The sequence below is a fragment of the Anser brachyrhynchus genome (genome assembly GCF_964034855.1).
Source record: "Anser brachyrhynchus genome assembly, chromosome: 3".
Taxonomy (NCBI): domain Eukaryota; kingdom Metazoa; phylum Chordata; class Aves; order Anseriformes; family Anatidae; genus Anser; species Anser brachyrhynchus.
This window is the reverse complement of record NC_137696.1, coordinates 61,375,666-61,395,250: the sequence shown is the minus strand read 5'-3', so window position 1 is coordinate 61,395,250 and position 19,585 is coordinate 61,375,666. Positions and strand designations below refer to the sequence as shown.

General features: G+C 46.7%; 2 protein-coding genes across 4 annotated transcripts in view; both read right to left on the bottom strand.

The window, feature by feature from the left end:
- The window catches only part of PLAGL1 (PLAG1 like zinc finger 1), a 48,456-nt gene extending 42,959 nt beyond the window's left edge, over nt 1-5,497 (bottom strand). For 2 of the 3 annotated variants that reach the window (XM_080587294.1, XM_080587293.1), the window contains exon 1: nt 67-5,211. The gene's annotated coding sequence lies outside the window, so the exon portion shown is untranslated. Of the gene's footprint in view, nt 1-66; nt 5,212-5,300 lie in introns of those variants that run through there. The other variant, XM_080587292.1, reaches the window with a different exon arrangement.
- A 2,362-nt stretch (nt 5,498-7,859) lies between these two features.
- Nucleotides 7,860-19,313, bottom strand: RSPH3 (radial spoke head 3). Its single transcript, XM_080587301.1, has 9 exons — nt 19,069-19,313; nt 18,774-18,861; nt 17,350-17,491; nt 15,832-15,977; nt 15,096-15,299; nt 13,910-14,072; nt 12,757-12,843; nt 10,216-10,485; nt 7,860-8,325 (listed from the first exon to the last, which is right to left on the bottom strand). The coding sequence occupies exons 1-8, from the start codon at nt 19,188-19,190 to the stop codon at nt 10,223-10,225; spliced, it is 1,215 nt and encodes a 404-aa protein (XP_080443427.1). The 5' UTR covers nt 19,191-19,313; the 3' UTR covers nt 7,860-8,325; nt 10,216-10,222.
- Nucleotides 19,314-19,585: the final 272 nt, after the last annotated feature.

Here is a 19,585-nt window from a genome sequence, read left to right as displayed (position 1 = left end):
TCTAGCTAAACTCAACGAAGAAAATAGTCATGACAGTTAATGACCAAAAAAGCACGTGGGACTTACGCTGCTGCAGTTGTCTCTGAAAGACATCCATGATACTCTTGCGGAAGTTACCCTTGCTTACACCTCAAAAGTCCCTCAGCACCATTCATAGTTAACAGGAACCTGGAAAAAAGAGACTGAGCGGAGGAGCAACGCGTACTGCTACTCAATGCACTACATCTGCACGCTACGCCACATTAGATTCCACTACACTCATATTTTCCTAAGTGCAATTCTATGACATGCTGTGAAGAAAAGCAAAGCATGTCTCTGCTGACTTTGTTACCTGTGCTATGGCACAACACTTGGAGGAAATGCTGTCTGTGTATTGTCTTTGTCTGCTCTAGGTATCAAGTCGACTACAGGGGTATTTCCTTGCCTACGTGCAACATAATAGAAGTGCTCTAAGTGCAACACAGGGGTCCAGACCAGCTTAGCCACCAGCTAAGCTACCTTACTCATGTGCACAGGTTTCCCCGGCAGGAGCCCCTTGCCTCACCTAAGGCAAAAAGAATACCACCAATCCAGACAAGACTGATGTATTGTAAGAGAAAGGCATTCTCCCATCAGATCTCAACATACAAAAGAGACAAATCCCCTGTTCCTCCCCAGGATATACACATAAAACAGGCAATGAAGAAACATCTTGCTAGGGCAGACCCATTCCTGGCTCTCTCAAATTACGGGAGAAGGAGAAAATGACTGGGATGGGGAATTCACCCACATTACGTGGAGTACAGAGTCCCAGCAGTTGGGCTGGGATGAATGTCAGCACTTACTCTCTGACCCCTGTAGGTCAGGCAGAGCTGGGACGTCATCTTCTCCAGCACTTAATCATTGGAGAGTCAGGACCAGGTGCTTCTCCGAGCAGCAGACCACAGTGATATGCCTGAGACACTCCTTACACTTTCTTTCATACTCCAATAGCAGCACCAAAGATGAGATGAGTAAGATGAAATGCACACAGATCCTACCCTTCACAGCTACTCATCAAGCCTCTTGACACGGACAAGAACTAGAGTTTTCATTTATGTTTGCTTAATATCTTCAAAGATTTATTATCAACTCAAATCTCCAGGCCTTTTTCCTATAGTTGAAAGCTGAGGCTCTCCATAGGAAAAAATGATGAAAAACAAAAAATAAGTCAGACGTTGAATTACCAACCCAGCCAGACTGATCTGGGTTGTTTAAAGTAATTTAAGCACTTTTATAGCCCACCACAGGGACTAGAAATGCGTGTTTTGTAGTTCTGCATTTTATTCTCATTGCAGTTTTCAACAGGTTTAAGCAAGGTAATACACAGTGTCAGCGCGTCCAGGGATGTCCCTTGAAAATCTCATATTCTGAGTGGGAGAAAACACTGGGAGGTAATCAATGTGATCAAGTTCTCCTTCCAACTCATTACAATTATAAATGAATGCCTCATAAAGCAATCTGTATTGTATCACAATTCCATCTTGGAATTACAAATGGTTAACGTTATTTGGGAAGTATAGATTTTCCTGTCTCAAGTTGTTTGTGAAACGGCTTCTCCTTAAAATAGTGTTCTAGGCACAGGAAGGAGAAAGATAAAAGCAGATCTCTGTCCTCCAAGACAGAATTAGTTTACCAAGGCATCCTTGATCCTGATTTAGCACTGCAACTCATGCCATTTTACAGAGGGTGTTCAATCTGTATGGTACAGACAGAAAAACCAGGAGAAAAGAGCAAATATCAGGCACACACAGATAAGGACTAGTGGAAAGACCTGTCTGTTTTACATCTTCATGTTAGAGACATCTGTGACCCTAAACATGCTTTCAAAGTGAATTCCCATATTCAGAAGAACGCATTGAAGAAAGAGAAAAGTCAGCAGCAAAACAGAGCTAAAAGCAAGTTATTTGATTATTCTCGGGACGTGTGTGGAGTTAAATTTTACAATCAACTTTCAGGATTTTCCCCACGCAGAATTCAAGGAGGCTGACCTTCTGTCGGTCCTAAGCCTTGTTATTTCCTACTTGTTCTCACAAAATAGCAGTATCCTTGGCAGCGTTCTAAAGAGATTTCCTACCTGTTTCCACACACACACATGGAAAAAGAACAAACAATTTCTTCTGGGTTTAGTGACAATTAAATGGTGTGGTCAGTTGTATGGTGGCATGTGCTTAAGTAGGTGTGTGACCGCTGTTCCCTTGGCATTTGGAGCAGTCTCACTTGATTCATGCTTATCTTAGAAAGCAGGAACATCTTAAAATAAAAACTCGGTGGAGCCAGTAGGGAACTAGCTGGCAATGCATGCTTTAAATACGCTCTGGTTCTGCAAACATCTTGTGAGCAAGATTACTCTTACTGAAGAGGACTATTTACGTCCATAAAGTTAGGTGTAACGTCAAGTGCTCAAGCAAATGAAACTTATATAAAACACCAGCACAGCCAGCCTCAAGTGCAGCGCATGTATTCACTTATGGGAGGGGTGGAGGTTGATGGGTTTGGTTTTTAATAATCAGCCAAGAAATTAAGTGCTTGAGGGAAAGAGCACAAGGGACAGAGGCCCAGGTCCCAGCCCCTGCAACACACTGCGGAATAAGCGTGTTGTGACAGTCTGGGGGGAATTATCTCGTGCTGCTTCCTTGCCACCCCATCCTGGCCGAGGGGCAGGCAGGGAAATAAGAAACGTGCGTGCTCCCAGATCCTCACAACAAGGAGATCCTCACTGCAGAGCAGATTATTGAATTGAGAGAAAACAGAAATTACTGTCTTTAGTCAGGGAGCATTAATCTGTGACCTGCTGGCTTATGTTACTGCAAAATGAATGCTGAACAAGTGTCTATGTTAAAAAACAGAACGTCTACTCAGAAGCAATGAACTCAAAGCAATTTAACTCCATATTTTAAAAGCAGAGCAATTTTAATTTACCTTGAAGAAGCCAATCTAAGGCTTCAACCTGGTTAAACTTGGAGGTGTAAGTACATTATTTAATAGCCCCTTCCGCCTTTAAGAAATAATTATCTTGTTGTGCTTATGTGCTTTCCTGAACAGAACCCTCCAAACCTCCCACTGCTGTTCTCACTATGATGCGTAGGGCCACAGAAACCGGTAGTTCTTCTGATCTTGTTTCTTGATTTTATTCCCATTCAACCCATAATCTACTTCTTACGTAAATAATCAGTATTTACCATAAATTCTGAATGACCAGGTCCTGTTCAAATGTCAGAGATGCACTCTGACACCGAGAAAAAAATGAGAACACTGTGGCAGCCGGCCTATTACGCAGTTATACTACTCCAGGATCTATACCAGCTCCCATTAGGTTTGCAAATGAGATTTTGACTGCTTTGACTTACAATGCAGGACAAGTAAGTGCACACTAATGGTGGAAAATATACGAAATGCATAGCTGCACCACGGCAGCAAATGCACGCAATATCAAATAATAATCACACAATTTGTCACTGATCCTGTCACTGTATCCATACTTCTGTCCAGAGAGGAATTGCTCATGCTCCACACAGAGCCACCTGCCTGGCACAGCCCCATTATGTGTTTTACAGTGCTACAGCTGGGCACGCACGGAGGTGGAGCAGTGCTTGGTATGCAGCTTCTCCAAAGCCCTAGCAGGGACGGGAAGGGCCAGTGAATGGGAATTCCCAACGACAGCACTTGTATTTCTCTCCAGTGAAGGGTCAGGGCACAACGAAGGTGCTGCACACGTGGGTCAGTACAACGCGGAGGGCATTGCAAGAAAACGAGATATTGCTGTCTTGCAGGAGAAGTATGCCATGCCCAACGTAAGGGAGCAGAAGAGGTGTGTCCCCTCTCCTAGTGCTGCAGTCAGCCTGCCCCAGGACAGCGGTCAGCCCGCCAGAGAGATCACCTGAAGGCCAGGGCAGGTGGTGAGGGAAGAGGACTCAAGACCTCTTCTTTGAAACCCTACTGGCCTCTGATCCAAACGCTTTAGGAGTATCCTGATACCGCTTTGCTCTACCAGTGTCGAAACAGTACCACTTCTCCCAAGGGCTCCAGGACAAAGAAATTAAGAGAAGTTGCCAAATCCTTGCAGCACCACTTGACACTTTGCATCGCTGCACGTGATTAGGCATCTGAGACTCGAAACACATTTTCTGCCAACCATTGGCAGAACCGAGATTCAGGTCCCACAGGCTGATGGCAGTTTTGTGACTGCAGCAAGGAGAGACTTGAGTGGTCTACAGATTTGGAGCTTCTTCCTTCCTCATTCTGCCAGAGCTGGATTTGCTAATCTTTTGGCAATACCACCATGCACATCCTCTCCTAGCACTTTTCAGAAAGAGGATGTGGGTGGTATTTGTATTTATTATTGAAGACACTTGTCATCAAGGTGATACATATAGACATGTATATATACATACATACACATGCATATCATGCACCCAAACCATAACTTGGATTTTGTCCTTTATAAATTTAAAGATATCAGCTGCAGGTGGAAGATCATATTTAAGCTCACGTTTTATAGACAGATACTACTTTGTGCTCTCATCAAATAATTTAAATATCTGCTACAGAGGTGGTTAGCCTTTTGTAAGGAGGCCCACGCACGTTATGCTCAAGTCAAACACGGAAAGCAGCCGCTGGGGAAGAGTTTGGCTGTCCTGCACTCACCTGCCCACAAACCCAAACTGTCATTGGGTTGTGAGAGACGCAGACTTTTCACAGAACAACGAGAGCAAAACAAAACTGAAAGTTAAACATTAACAAACTTAGACCCTTCAAAAAACCAAACAACCCGTCCAGTGCGGCAGATCCCTCCTCCCCCCGGCGGGAAGCAACCGCGTCTCCCCCGGGGGCCGGCGGCAGCTGGGCACTGCCCGCTGGAGACGGACGGGGACCGAAGCGAGCCGGCAGCAGCTCGGTGGGCACGGGCTGAGCCCGCGGCTGCTCCTGGCACGGAAACGAGCCCCCAGACAGCTTCGTGCTGCCGGGGTGCTACCGGGCAGCCTCTGCCGGGGCTTCGCAGGGTGCCGGGGGCGACGCCGAGAGGTGCCCCCGCCCCGAGCCCGCCGATGCACCCGGCGTGGGGCAGCGGCAGCCGAGGGGGCGACGAGTTAAAAAAAAAAAAAAAGAAAAGTAAAAAAGCACAAAACCACCCAACCCGACGGCGGACTCCTGTGGCGTAATGGCCTCCCCGCGGCCGTGCAGGTGCCCGGGGCCGGTGCTCGCCCCCCGCCCCTCCGCCCCGCCGCCCCTCCCGGCGGTCCCGGCCCGGCCCGGCCCGGCGCGGCGCGGCCGCCCCTCACCTCATGGCCCGGCTCGGCGGGCGCCGCCCGCTGCCCCAGCGCCGGGCCGGGGAGCGCAGCGGCGGCTCCGGTGCAGGCTCCGGGGCTCGTCCCGGCCCCCGAGAGACGCCTGGCGGCGGGGCGGCGGCGGCGGGGCCGGGGGTGGGGGGCGGAGGGGGCCGGGCGGGACGCGGCGCCTGCCCCCTTCTCCTCCTCCCCGCCTCTCCTCTCCCCTCCTCGCCCGCCGCGGGCTCGAGGGGGGGATTGCTGGGCCGCTGCGCGGGCCGGAAAGTTTTAGTGTTTTTTTTAAAGTGAAGTAGAAATATCGCAGCTTTACGGCCGCGGAAATTGTCAGGGGTGCAGCAGCGAGTTGTCGGGGCTGCTAAGGAGGCGCGGAAATGTCCTGGCTTTCATCGGGTAGAGCTTGGTCCTGTAAAGGAGGGAGCCTTACGGCATTAAAATGTCCTGCACGCGTCCTGTCCTGCACCCTTGTCTCGGATCTCTGCACCTCGGCGACCTGAGCAGGGTGCCAGGGGGGTGCGCGTGTGCACGCCTGCCGGCAGCACTTCCCCTCAAGCTACCTGTGCCTGTTGCCTCTTGGCCTGTCACTGCGCGTCCTTGTGGAGAGAGCGCTCCCCCCTTCTGCTCCACAGCCTCGGGTTCAGTCCTGGAAAACCACGAGTAGATCCACCCGAGCCTCCTCTTCTCCAGGCTGAGCACATTCAACTTCTTCAGCCTCACTTCGTATGGCACGTACTGTAAAATCATACCTAAATACGTAAGGCCTGGGCAAAGCGAGATGCCCAAATGCTCTTGGAGGAGCTGAGGAGGAGGAGTGAAGCAACGTGAGGCAGTTTGCAACTACATCACTGCTGCAGTAAAGCTATATTACAGCCAGAGCACAGAAACGTACTCTGGGCCATATCTATCTCCTATCTTGTGCCGGGATAGCTACCCCAGCAGTGAGAAACTGCACTGGAATACAGTATCTGACTGCAATAGGCACTGTCACAGAGGTGTAAAGGTGGCTCCTGCAGGGCAGGACAGGAATCACAGCTCTGTGAACACCGCACAGCCAGTGCTGTCCATTGCTGCATGCTGCTCTTAGAGCAATGCAGCTTCTGAGGGCCCAAAAGGCTATGGACATTAAGGATGGATAAGGCGAGGTTCATATTTAGCACATGCATATAAAAAAGCAAGCAAGGTGTATTTTCATAGGTGTATTTTCCTCATCCGTTCTCTCCTCAGCTCTTTGAAACCTGTGGTTTCTGTCAGCAGCAAACCAGCCATGAATTTTGGTCTCAAGAGATTGCTCCCAGTCTGTCACAGTGCTAAAGAGAAATGTAGAGTCTGGTTTGGTCCGTCAGCATCAAGAGGATTTCAAGAGGATTTCCAAATTAAATCAGGAACAGGCAATCTCAATGTCTTCCCCACTTCTCAAACAATTGCTGAAGTAAACACAAAGCTAAACTGCTGAGCTGGTTGTTGGAGCAATGCTTTGGCTCTGCTTTGCAGAGAAAGCAAGAGATGGAAACCACGTGGATGCAGTCTTATTGTCACCAGCAGTTTTTGGGAAAGATGTACAGAGACAAGCAGCCTCACTGGGCATGCATGCAACTGTCTGGGGCGTTCACTGACCCTTAGAGTACCCCGCTGGGTACCTGACAGCTACAGCTGGTCCCTTGGCCAAAGTTCAGTGCCAAAACCAACACTGTGCCTGGTTTCTGGCGTTTCCTGGGGAGAGCACCCACAGCCTGCATCCTGACCCGACGTGCCACTTATCAAGTTGCTTATTAATTATAAAGCCCAGAATCCCATGATCTCACCAAGGACTTTGCTGGGTGACTGCTGTTGGCTCCTCATGCTGTAAACATATGTGGGCTGTGCAAAAGGCCAGTGTCCCCAGGGCCCAGCGCAAAGCCCCTGGTGCAGGATGAACGCCCCGCTGCAGGTCAGAGTGGTGCCTGCCTGGCACCTCGTCGCGGCAGGGTGGCTGCAGCCTGTCCCACGCTGTAGTGCTAGCCACGTTGTCCCCATGTCCTCTCCCGCATCCTTCACCCACACCCACACATAATGCTGCCGGGGCTGCAAGCAGGGACTGGGAGCACGGAGCTCCTGCTGGGAACAGGGATCAAGGAGAGAGGCTTGGAGGAGACGGCGTCGTGAGGAGTTTGGTTAAGTTCCTGCTCTGTGGCTTTCCAGCTCCGTAAGACATAACCTACTACAGCAAACTTAACCTTGATACTCCCCAATCACATTAGGACACCCTTCTGTTCCTGTTGAAACCAGCTCGTCACTTACCTCAGAATTAGGACTGTACCCACTGTGTTTGATTTTAATGTAAACACCAAAAGTAAAGCGCCGTTCTAGAACCGGAGCTTCTTCCCACCTTCAAATAGCTCTCCTCATTCTGTGGTAAGGCTGTTATCGGTCCAACCCCCCTCACATTCACTTTGTGTGAAGGTTTTTAAATTCTCAGCACCCCAAAGTTCCCTTCCAGCCTTTACAATTCAAAGCAGAATTCATCACCTAGCCTTTACCCCTCTTTCCTTTCCTCCAAATGAAGAAACAGGCAATAAATAGTAAATGACACCATCAATTTCCTCTCCAGGATAGTATGCCTAAATGGTACAGAAGTATCACGGCTATACATTAAAATCAGAACAAAGACATACACATAGAGCACACTGCAGTACAGTTCTAGAAACCTGTAAGAAAAGGGAAGTCTGTAACAACAGAAAAAATGTATTCTCAACTTTCTTTCAAGGCCACACTGGGTAAGTCATTTCTATCTAAACTAGGTCTGCACAAATACAACAGAAGGATGGAGCCTCTGCAGCAACCTGAATGGAAGTGAGAGGAAACAATCTTGCGCAAGGATTTTTGCATGATTCAGCTCCTGGTGTTTGATAAAGATTGCATACAAGTCAGCTACAAGGCTCGTGTGTTCTCAGCTCTCATCGGCGATGTCTCCTCTTTTCTTCAGCCCCCTCAGCACGAAAGCCAACCAGCAATTACAGCCTCTTGGTAGGCAGAATCAAGGTACCTGTGGAAGATGAGTGAGGTAAGGGAGTTCAAAGATGAAAGAAGGGATTGAAAGAGATGGGAGAGACAAGAGACAGGTTAGTTGTGGGAATGACAGTAACCGTCACAGTTTTCAATCACTTGTGAATTCTGGGTAAGTACAAACACATATGGGTAGAGATATCCAACATGAAAGGCATTGCTTTTCAATTAAAAAAAAAAAAGTGAAGTCTCAAAAAGAGCAGGTGTTAACATCCAAGAATAAAGGCTGGTGAACAAAGCTTCTCATTCTGCCACCAGACTGTTGGTTGTTGTCAAGAAATGGCATCTGTCCGTATGCAAAATGAATGCTTAACATGTCTAAAAAGAAGAATACAGTAATGACGCTTTATTAATGATAACTTGCTCTCTCAAGAGTATCTTATCATCTGTCTTTGGGACCCCTGCCAAGGGATCAACTGATCACACCTCCCAGCCCTCTGATACAATCCCCAGAGCTTCACAGAGCAGGCAGCACACAAACGGGAGGGTGTACCTGTGTGCGTGCACCCACCCTCGCCCCGTGGTGGCTGTGGAACTGAAGTGCTGCAGGGTGACCCAGAAAGCCCAAACCCCAGCCCTGGTGGCAGTGCGCAGGCGGTGCTCACCCTCAGCAAGCACCTTTGGTGCAAACTGCAGCACCAGGAGAATGCAGGAGCCTGCACATGGATGAGGATGATAACCGCTGCTCTAAAACCAAGCTGCTCTCCCCAGAAGGGCAGGTGCTTCTGGGTCCTTTTTCCAGCCTCCTCAGAAACCAGGCACAAGGTTCCTTCTGGCATTCGGCTGTGTCTGCTGGGCCCCCTGCAGCACACAGAAATTGGGTACAGCAGCTTGCAGGAGCTGGTGCCTCCCCCACTCATGTCCGCCCTGGGACTCGGTCACAAAAGCCCCAGGCAGCAGCGAGCACAGACTGGCAGGCTTCCCCTCTTTGTGTTTCTAACCAAAAGCACAGAACTTCAGATCTCCTTGTTCACCAGGAGAACACCATCAGCCAGTGTTTCTCCTTCCACCGCCTCTCTGGTGCTGTGAGGAGCAACTTACAAGGCTTTGGTTTGGGAGAAGTGCTTGAGAGAAAGAGGAAATGGCGTTGCTGCAGTGGAGCACCGATGCACTTTTGTGAGCGGGAATGCCCCACTTGTAAAGCTGCCCGGGGAGCAGCCAGGTATGCGTGGCAGTGCAGGTGCCTTCTGTCAGTCGTGTCTGGCACCATTGCGGAGGAGCAGCATGAAGGGTGGTTAGAAAGAAATCTGAGGCTGGGCTTAGCGCGAGGCTCCAGCCCCTCACCAGTGCTGTGGGAGTCAGGAGGCTGAGGAGGATTTTGCACTGGCACAAGTGCCCAGTGGCAGAGAACTCTTTGAACCTGAAGAGCTTCAGGAACAGCTGCCTTTGCCCTACCACCTGCTGAGATGCCCATAGAAGTTGGTCAGGGAAAGAGAGAATAACATGAGTGGAAAGAAATTTAAGTTTTGCAGAATGTTTCTACGTGTTTTAGAACATGTTACAAAATGTAACATTTTGTAGTTACATTTCAAAGTAAGCAAAATACTGACTTCTGTTCTGAAAACATGATCAAAGCACTTGCAGAAGTTGCTAGGATGCTCTCAATACCCTTCTCATGTCCTTGCATGGGGTTTGGGACAGCATTAGTTTTCAATTGTAAATGTCTCATGTTTTTGATGGGTTGGATTGTGTAGAAGAGGATAGAATTTCACTGCCACTCATTACACTAGTAACCTCCCTTGGTTCTTTTAGCTTGAAATCAGCAATGCCAGTATTTGGAAAACATCCTTTAATGCTCTACTGTGGCTTAAGCTCATCCTTCGGAATGGACACAGCACAACACTTGTAAATAGACAGGACGATGACTTGCCTGCTTGTTACTCAGTTTCCAGGTCCTCTGTTTCTGCTCGATCAGGTTCCTCTAACTGGAAAGAGATGCGACGTGAAAGCTGTTCCTCAGCAACAGGTTGGTCACTCTCCTCACTTGCTGTGACCGGCAGGTCAGCAGCTTCTGTCTCATCAGCCTCCTGCAGGGCTGCGTCTATCGGCCTGGGCTCCTCAGCGGGGGCCTCCGTCTGGCCAGACAGAGGTTCTTGGCTAAATGCATCCAAGCGTTTTTCAACCACTGTACGAATCAAGGCTGAAACAGAGAAAATACAGTTAACAAACACAGCGTAAAAACCCTGTAATTTGAAATTATTTATATATTACTGGCCTATGAATTCTTGTGCAGTAGAAGAAAAAAAAAAGAAATAACACTAAAATGAAAAAATAGTTGAATAAGAAAAATCTTCCCTGTTGCTGCAGCCTAATTGAAACCAAATGAGCAGTTTGCACTGAAAGCAGTGATTTGAAATGGCTCACGTGGATTGCCTTGTTCATTTCCTCACTGTTGTCTGGTCACTTCTGAAGCAGGTCACCCTGCCAGGAAAGGGGACCAGCCAGGTTGCGTACAGTGTGATGTTTTTGGCACAGCGTAGTACTGGAACTGTGGGAGTCATCAAAAAGATTTTCTCTTTCTGAAAAGCAGCTGTAAAGCATCTGCTCTTTATTATTTTTGATGCTTAGCCCTTGTAATTTTTTCTAGACATTATACACCTTCCAAATCTATGAACACAACAACAACTCAACACTCACTTTGTAGTACATAATTTAAATATGGAAAATAAAAAGGCCAACAATGAAGGAAGAAGGTGTTAATATAGAAGAGGAAGAGGGTGTTAATTCTTGGGTTGAGCTTTGCAAGTAAAAGAAGGAAAGGTCATCAGAGGGCAAACACAGCCACCTTAGACTGTGGATGCTTCCCTTGTAGTTCACGTTTTTTTTATTGGATGGTGATAAAATGTAAACCATTTAAGTAGCTTCTACATTCAAATAGGTTAAAAATGTATCCTTAGAGATTTCTCCTATGCTTTTGCATAAGATGGGGAAGAAGCCACAATCTCAGCTGAGGCTGTCTGCCTCTATAAAACTTGTTTGAGAAGGCAATCCACAGTTCCTTTTGCAGAGTTAATGTTTATTCAACAATGCGTGATTGGGTATAAGCCAGGATACACAGAGGATAAGTAGCAAAACAGGGGCTGCTGGTATTACTTATTAGCCTGCTCCAACTGCTCTGTGCTTCTAAGAACTGGTGCAAGACCAGGGTTACTGGCAGTAAAAATTACACAAAGATTTAACAGGAATATGATGGATGTTCTCATCAAGACTGTATTCTAGAGCAACATTTTCCTTGGGATGTTTATTTAGTGGTCACATACAATACTTCTTACTTAACAGGAGAGAAAATTCCCTCTCTTCTGAAGAGCTGCTTTAAGAAGTGATCCTTGAGTAAACATATAAGCACATATATCATAGGATAAAATACTAACAGGCCAGATGTAACCATCCAAACTGGACCTTAACAAAGGAAATTCAGGGTCCTGGTTAAACTGAAAATTAACCCAAAGGAAATGAACACGATTGTAATTTAAACCCAAAATCACAGCCAGAGGTAAAACCACAAGAATAAAGACACAATGCAAGTGTAAGATGTGGTTTGACCTGGGACCACCAAGGTGGACACACACTCATCATAATTTTGTGCTTCTACACAAGACAGAGTTTAGATTGTCCAGGTATTCAATGCAGCCTCTGAAGACTGACCAAGAAACAAACCTGCATACTTAGCTTGAATTAGACTGAAAGACAGCAGAGAGTGATATTTTAATCTATTTCAAAAGCAAAGACATGATTATTGACTGCTGAAGAAGTAAGCTCTTGTTTTGATAAAAAGTGTCGGTCACCTGACTTCTCTGTCAGTCACGGCCAAAATTATCCTTCTCTTCTTTCACTTTGGATGAAAGGCGTAGCACATTACTCTGTAGCTCAGGGAGTTCACACAAATGCACTAACAAACTTTCACGTTATACATGTGCCTCTAGAAAGGATGGGCTTTTCTGGTCCCATTGGCAAAATCAGGCATCACACAGAAAACAGCACAGCAACGATGGCTGTGTAACACATGGGAAATACAAGTTTTTATAGCAGAGAAAAGAATTGGCATACTTTAACTATTCTTGTTCTGCCAGAGGTATTGCATCGTCCAGCAGCAACACATCTCAAACAGTATAAAGCCAGTAGTGCACCATGTCTGACACTTTCAGTATTTCAGCTGAGAATCAATTATCCAGATGGCTGCTATAGTGGTTTTCCCAACGTTAAAAACATATTTAAATGGAGAAGAGAAACAACAACAACAAAAAACAAACAAACTAAAAAAATAAACAAAATAACACACTTGGCAGTTGGAGTTCTTCCTAATTCCTTCTTTAGTCCACACTGACCCTGTAAATGTCATATTTGTTCTGACTGGGGAAAGAACAACCACAAACAAGCAGCCCAGATTATATTCCAGGATTTGGTAACTTACAGTCAAGCATCATCCTTCCCAAAACCTTCTTCTCTAGTGTTTCTTCCACTTCTGTCATCAGCCATGGAAGGAATTCTGTCTCAATATCTGTATGAATTTGGCAGGAGGAAAGCAAGAAAAAGTATCTGTTTATTAAGGATGAGCAACAGGATCTCAAGGCTGTTTTTCATTTGCTGTGATCATTAAGGGATGTACATCCTTGCCAGAAGGCACTTGCTTTGCAAGAGCCAGATGAAACCTCTCAGGCATTACTGGGTGTCTTATCTCCTCCCTCTTTTACTGAAGTTCCTCATTATTATGGACCTGAACCAGAGTCTCCTCAACTCCACTGATTTTCAAAGGAGCCTGGCATCCTTGAACGGCAAGCACAAACGAGCAGCACAGTAATGTTCCAGTCAGATGAAAATAACTATCCTGAACAAGTCAGGAGAATAACATTTCCTGCTCTGTTTTCCAAGTACATCTGGCTTCTGGTCTGCTGAAAATGTTTGTTCCCTCTGACTAAGGAGCTCTTGCTTACATCATACTCTGTATGCAGTGGTCCCAAACCCTGCCCTGCTTGAAAAATACACTCATTTCTGCATTTGCTCCATGGCTCCTTCTGGAGACAGTGTATCCACTCCCAAGCTGCGGTCTGGGCATCTGTGCAGGGACTGGGGAAGTGGGATGCAGCAAGGTAGCCCATGAGAAATGCTGCCGACTCTAAAAGCTTGGGAGTCACAGATGTACAACTCCAAAATTATTTTCAGAGCCTAATTCTTATTGACTATTTTTCCCGCGCTTTGGTAATCATTAACGAAGATTCAGAATAGTATGTCTGTCCTATCAAAATACATTTAATATAATTTGGACCCCTCTCTTTCTTTCTCTATCAATCCTAACCACCCATTTATTTTTCTCAAATCAAAAGCACCTCTTCTCATTACGAGCAAAACTGTCAGCTCTTGCTTATTCTTGACTACTTGTACAGGTGAACAATAATGTTTCTTTTTAAAAAAAGCTGAGTTTGAAAACTATCTGTGCAAGCACAAATGTAAATGAATGAAATCTTATTATATTTTTCTAAATAATAAGACAATAAACTGTATTCTAAGGCTGTTCTGACTTTCATATTACTCACTTCACATAAAAAAAATAAAAATAAAAGACAAACCTCTTTCTATAGGATCATAGAAAAACCCACTCTCACGAAGATTGTTGAAGACTGAAGGAATGAGATCAGTCAAGTAACGTTTAGCAAACGCCCAAGCTGCAATTTTCTCTGTCGTCTCTTTCTGTTTCTGTAGCATTTGCATGTGCTGGAGTTTGCGACGTTCCTGTCAAGACAATATGGCACATAAAACTTTCAGCCCTTTACCTGTTACTCCTTTGATCCAGATTTTGAAGAATGATCACAGTGTGAAACTCATAAATAGTGAAGATAAACAAGAGTACCAATACTTAAGACTTCTAAGCTAGAAGCCAGTATTTGTGGCCTCCAACTTTCACAAAAACTCATCATAAAAAAAGAGTGCTTGAAAGCAAGCCTGTACTCAATCTATGGAGTACCACAAGGACTAGAGGATTCCTTTGGTGTACCTTTTTAATTTTGTCAAGTCTGTAAAATAAGGGTCTTGTGCCTGGCTAAATGAAATCTTTCTCTGATACCTTATCATGCACTGATCTCTTGACTCATTACTTTATTATTGCAGATAGAGCTGACTGTTGGTCTAGGAATGAGCTGAGGTTGGGTGAAGATTTCCTAAACTTTTCACCTTTTCAATTTTATATCCTATTTGACGTAAGAAAAAACAAAAACAAACAAAAAAAACAACAACAACAAAAAACCACTTAGATTGGTCCAGGAAAATATTCAAAACCCCAATATATAAGACTGTTGAAGACTTGCCATTGCTGTTTCTAGATAAATGCAGTTTTGTATTTGGGGATCTTGAGAGGTATGTGTATGCATGCATTCAGTGAAAGTCTAGAAGGTGCCTCTTATTTTCAAGCACTCTGACTATTCATTTAGCAGTTATCATAACAAAAAGGCTTGAGTAACGGCTGCACCAGGTACAGAGGAAAATGCTGTCAGGTTTGGCCTCCTGATCAGGTGTCTGAGTACACCAGGTCACTTGAGTATGACGGCTCCAAAGGAAGAGAACAGCACAGTAGTGCTGGAACGTGAAAGCAAACAGTGCAGCTGTTGAGCACCAAAATGCTTAGAGGAATATCAAGCTTGACAATACCCTTTCACATTCATCCAGCTTACTTCACAGCTTGTCTTTCAGTACTGGAAGCAGTTTCCTCTTGTCTGACGGGCACCCAGACAGGCCTGTTTTGCTCCTAGCAAGCCTTACCTTCTCCTCCCTGTACCGCCTGTCCTGCTCCTCCAGGCGCTGCACCTCCGCCAGCTCGGCATTGCGCAGTTCAGCGTAGGCACGCTGGTGTGCCCACAGCTGGGCCAGCTCTTCTTCCTCCATCACTTCCAGCAAAGCTTGCTCCATCGTCTTCCCAACCAACACTTCCAGGATTGGCTCGACTTCAACGTCAAAGTCAAACAGCTGGGGATGGGGGTCAGTGGGACAGAGATAAATGACCCCTGACCACAGTCCCTCTCAACAGCTCAGCAAGGAGAAAAGGAGGATGAACAAAGCACTTTTTCTGAAGCGGGTGCTGAGAAGTGCAGGTGGGGGCCCAGTGTCAGTAAGGCAGGAAGCGTGAATGCCACCCGGGACTAAGGATGAGTGGGCTGGAGTGAGACACCACACACCCCAAACTGCAGCCACGCGGGGGACTGCCAGGGAGAAGCAGAGCTCTCACCTGCACCCTACTGCTGCTCCCTTCTGTGCTTCCAACCCCCTCTCAGGCTGGACACTGTTTCTGCAGGGGAGAGCATTCTCAGCATTGTAGTTCTTAGCTGAAAGCAGCAGAACCAATGCACATGGAGAAGCACCGTCCTTAGTTTTGCATGGTTTCTTTTGCATGTTCTGTGAGGAGAATTTCCCTTCTGATTTTGCCTCAATTTTGCCTCAAACTTGTTTCATATAGGAGACATGTTTTGACACTACCTGTGGACCCGACTTTGCTTCATACCTCTCCTTCTTCTATTTGTGTGGCCACATCTCTTCCTGTTTTGGCTGGTATGAAGAAAGGAGTGGGTGGTCTGTCCAAAAATGCATCTGTTTGACACTCCATATCAACCTCTATTATCCGGTCACTAATCTCTTCCAAATACAGCTCTAGAAATAAAAGCATAATGAATGCTCTAAATCGGATTCTTTTTTATTTTAAGTCTCAACCACTCCTTATTACTGTACTGGGTGAATTATATCCAAATAGTGCAGTAAAATGTCTTCTATGAAGTAAAAACCAAACCAAACCAAACCAAAAAAAGATTTGACCTACAGCATAGATCAGTTCGCTGCACAGGCCATCTGAGGACACGTACTTCGTAATGTCTGGTGTGCTTCTTGGAAATGACTCCTAGAAGTACATTTCTATCACCAGGTTTCAAAGGAGTGTCTAGACCATTTCAGCCCACCTTGCAGAATAAACATTTCTTGGTAGATGTAATGGGATATGGCAATTTCAAAAAGGGACAAAGATTATATATCTACTAACCATTAATACTAAAAAAAAACAAACACATTTTTCTCTGTTGTATGAAAAACACTGTATCTGTTGGGTTTAAAGAATGATTGTCTACTTCTGGCCCCACCAGCACTGACCTTGAGGTAACAACACATCTGTAACAACATGCGCGTGACTTGAATTATACCTGTCCCCTACTGCAGAGATAAATAGCCTGGTTCATAAAATGAGGTCTGTGGAGGACTTAAGATTATCAGCACTAGTCAATGGGAAGGATAAGACACCAAGATACCCATACCAGATAGCCGCCTTCTGCATTTTTCAATGGTGAAAAGCTGCTGCATACATCAGAGGTGGTATAGGAGGTTCAGTGGCGCCGGGGCACAGTGAACGTTCAGAAAACAAAGGCCATGTCTGATTAGCATGTGCCACAGCTGTTTGACCATTTGTAAGTCAGTCCAATCTGAAATGCTTTTCAGAGGAACACAGCAATACATTACACTTACCCCGTGATTACTCCAAATTTTGGTTTTGCAACAAATCAGATTGTTTTCTCACATATAGGGCAGTCTCTGATTCTAAATTAGGGCCACCACCCATCCTCTTTCTCCTACCCCTTCCCCAGTAACTTTCAATAGTGATCTTAATCCTAGATATGACTGCATTCTTCAGAAAAATATAAATAAAAAATAATGATTAAAAAAACCACACCTCTATCTGTGGCATATACCAAAACGTCTCTGAAGATAGTAGAAAATGAAAGAATAAATGAAGTAATCCTGACTAGTCTTCACGAATGTACACTGAGAACTGAAAAACAGAGCCTCTGCAAAAATGTCACTCTGTTTAGCCAAGTTTATAAATAATTAGATAGTACTAAAAATAGGGGTGCTGTAGTGGTAAGGCTTAGAGAACCTTAACCATCTGTGAATCTACTGATTGCATCATCCACTTAGAAAGTGAATATAGATCAGCAAGTTTTTGTTTTCAGATCAAATTTTTAAAAATCTGTCCTTTTACCTGTCTGCACATGAACATGCTCTCTGCCTTCCACAGGCTCAGGTGTTCTTAGCTGCATTTGCTCTTTCGCTCTCTTTCTAGCCAGTGCTCTCCTCCTTGCTTCTCTCTGCCTTTGAATCTCAAACAGATCGAGCTGGGTACTCTGGACAGGGATGAACGTAAAAAATACATTACCATACAGTTTGTACTTGGAAATATTACTAATTTCTCTCTGTTGGTAAATGAACATTGTTGTTTGTTTTTAACACAAGAAGCCTAGTATTTCAGATCTGCTTCTCATGGTAACTGACCCTAAAGTGTCAGTTACCTTTAAGACTGTAGGGCATGAAACTAATAAGGTCTGATAACTACCTATAGGCACATACTAATGGCATCTCACACCAAGAGCAATCAACTGCTATTTGGAAGCGGATATTATATATAGAACTTCACAAGATAAAGCATATTAAAATGCTATGTTCTTGTTCAGTTGAGAGTTTCTAGGTGAAGCTCTAAGAAGGTCAAATGGATTTAAGTCCAATTATTTTATTATCAGCAGAATTGTTTGTTAGATAGAAGATCTTTATTGCTGATGAAGGAAAAGAAACCCACACTAACTTTTAAATTCAGTACTGTGTTTGTCGACTGAAAGGAAAACCTGTTCCAGTGCCTCACCACCCTCTGAGTGAAGAATTTCCTCCCAACCTCTAATCTAAATCTCCCCTCTTTTACTTTAAAACCATTTCTCCTTGTCCTGTCAATGTCTGACTGAGCAAAGAGTCGTTCTGCATCTTTTTGTAAGTACTCTTTAACTATTGAAAAGCTGCAACAAGGTCACCCCAGAGCCTTCTCTTCTCCAGGCTGAACATCCCCAGCTCTCTCAGCCTTTCTCCACAGGAGAGGTGCTCCAGCCCTTTGTAGCCCTTCTCTGGACCTCCTCTAACAGCCCCACATCCTTCTCGTGCTGGGAGCCCCAGACCTCGACGCAGCACTCCAAGTGGGGCCTCACAAGGCACAGCAGAGGGGGACAATCACCTCCCTCGACCTGCTGGCCACTCCTGTTGATACAGCCCAGGACACAGTTGGCCTTCTGGGCTGCAAGTGTGCACTGCTGGCTCATGTTAAGCTCTTTGTCTGCCAGAACTCCCAAGTCTTTCTCTGTAGCTTTTGCCTCCACCCAAGCACCTTTTGCATAAAGCTGGCCCACAGAGCTCTGCCTCTATAGCTGGGTGAGCCTAAGCTTACCCCAAGGCTTAAATTTCCCGAGAGGTGATGCTCTCACTGCGAATGCAGATGGCAGCAGACGATGCAGCGACGACTCGTGCTCTGCACCATTACACTGCAGAAATGGGAAATTTAAGTCTTGGGGCATTCTTAGGCTCACCCAGCTATAAAAGCAGAGCTTCTGCAGCTTTTACGTAGCATGATGTACGTAAAAAACATACCGCGGGCACGACCTGAAGGGCGTAAGTGTTGCCGCGCACCACCCTCCGGTCGTACATGAGGTTGGCATAGCGGACGGGTTCCTTCTCCCTGCAGCAAGGACAACAACAACAAACAACAACAGCCGCGGTTACAGAGGCGCAACCCGCACCCCGACACCTCGGCGAGCCAGCAGGGCTCTGAGATGCCGACAAGGCCGCGGCTCCCCCGGCAACCTGGGGGCTGCCGTGCCCGGGACGGGCAGCGGGGACGGCGGCGGGGCAGGGGGCAGGGGCCGAGCAGGCCGCTGGCACTCACGGCTGGGCGGCCTCCGGCGGCGCTCGGTACTTGGTGCGGGCGGGCAGGGCCCGGGGCGGGCTGCAGTAGCAGTAGGGGACGGCGCTGGGGGCCGCAGCCTCCCGGCGCGGGGCGGGCAGCATGGCGGGGGCACCGCCGGCCTCGGGCCTCGCCCCGCCGCAACCGTCTCCAGGGCAGCGGCCGGGCCGGGCCGCGGGGCGCCCCTAGCGGCGTCGGGGCTGCGGGCGCCCGTGGAAATCGCTTGAATTTTAGGTTTTAACGCGTGTTTTGCACCCTGCAGCCGCGGGGGAGAAGGGAGGGAGAGGCTGCGTGGAGCTGAAGCGAGGAGGCGTTGGGCCCGCCGGGCGTCGCTGTGGTTCCTCCGCCCGCGTGCGAGCTGCCGAGGGGCTGAGAAGTGTCGGGTGAAGCTTGTGGCGGTGTCTGAACCTGATCCGCAGTCAGCGGGTGGCGAACGTTTGCCGGGGGGGTCATAAAAGTCTGCTGGATCGCATGGGGGTGGCTGGAGTGCCGGCGTCCT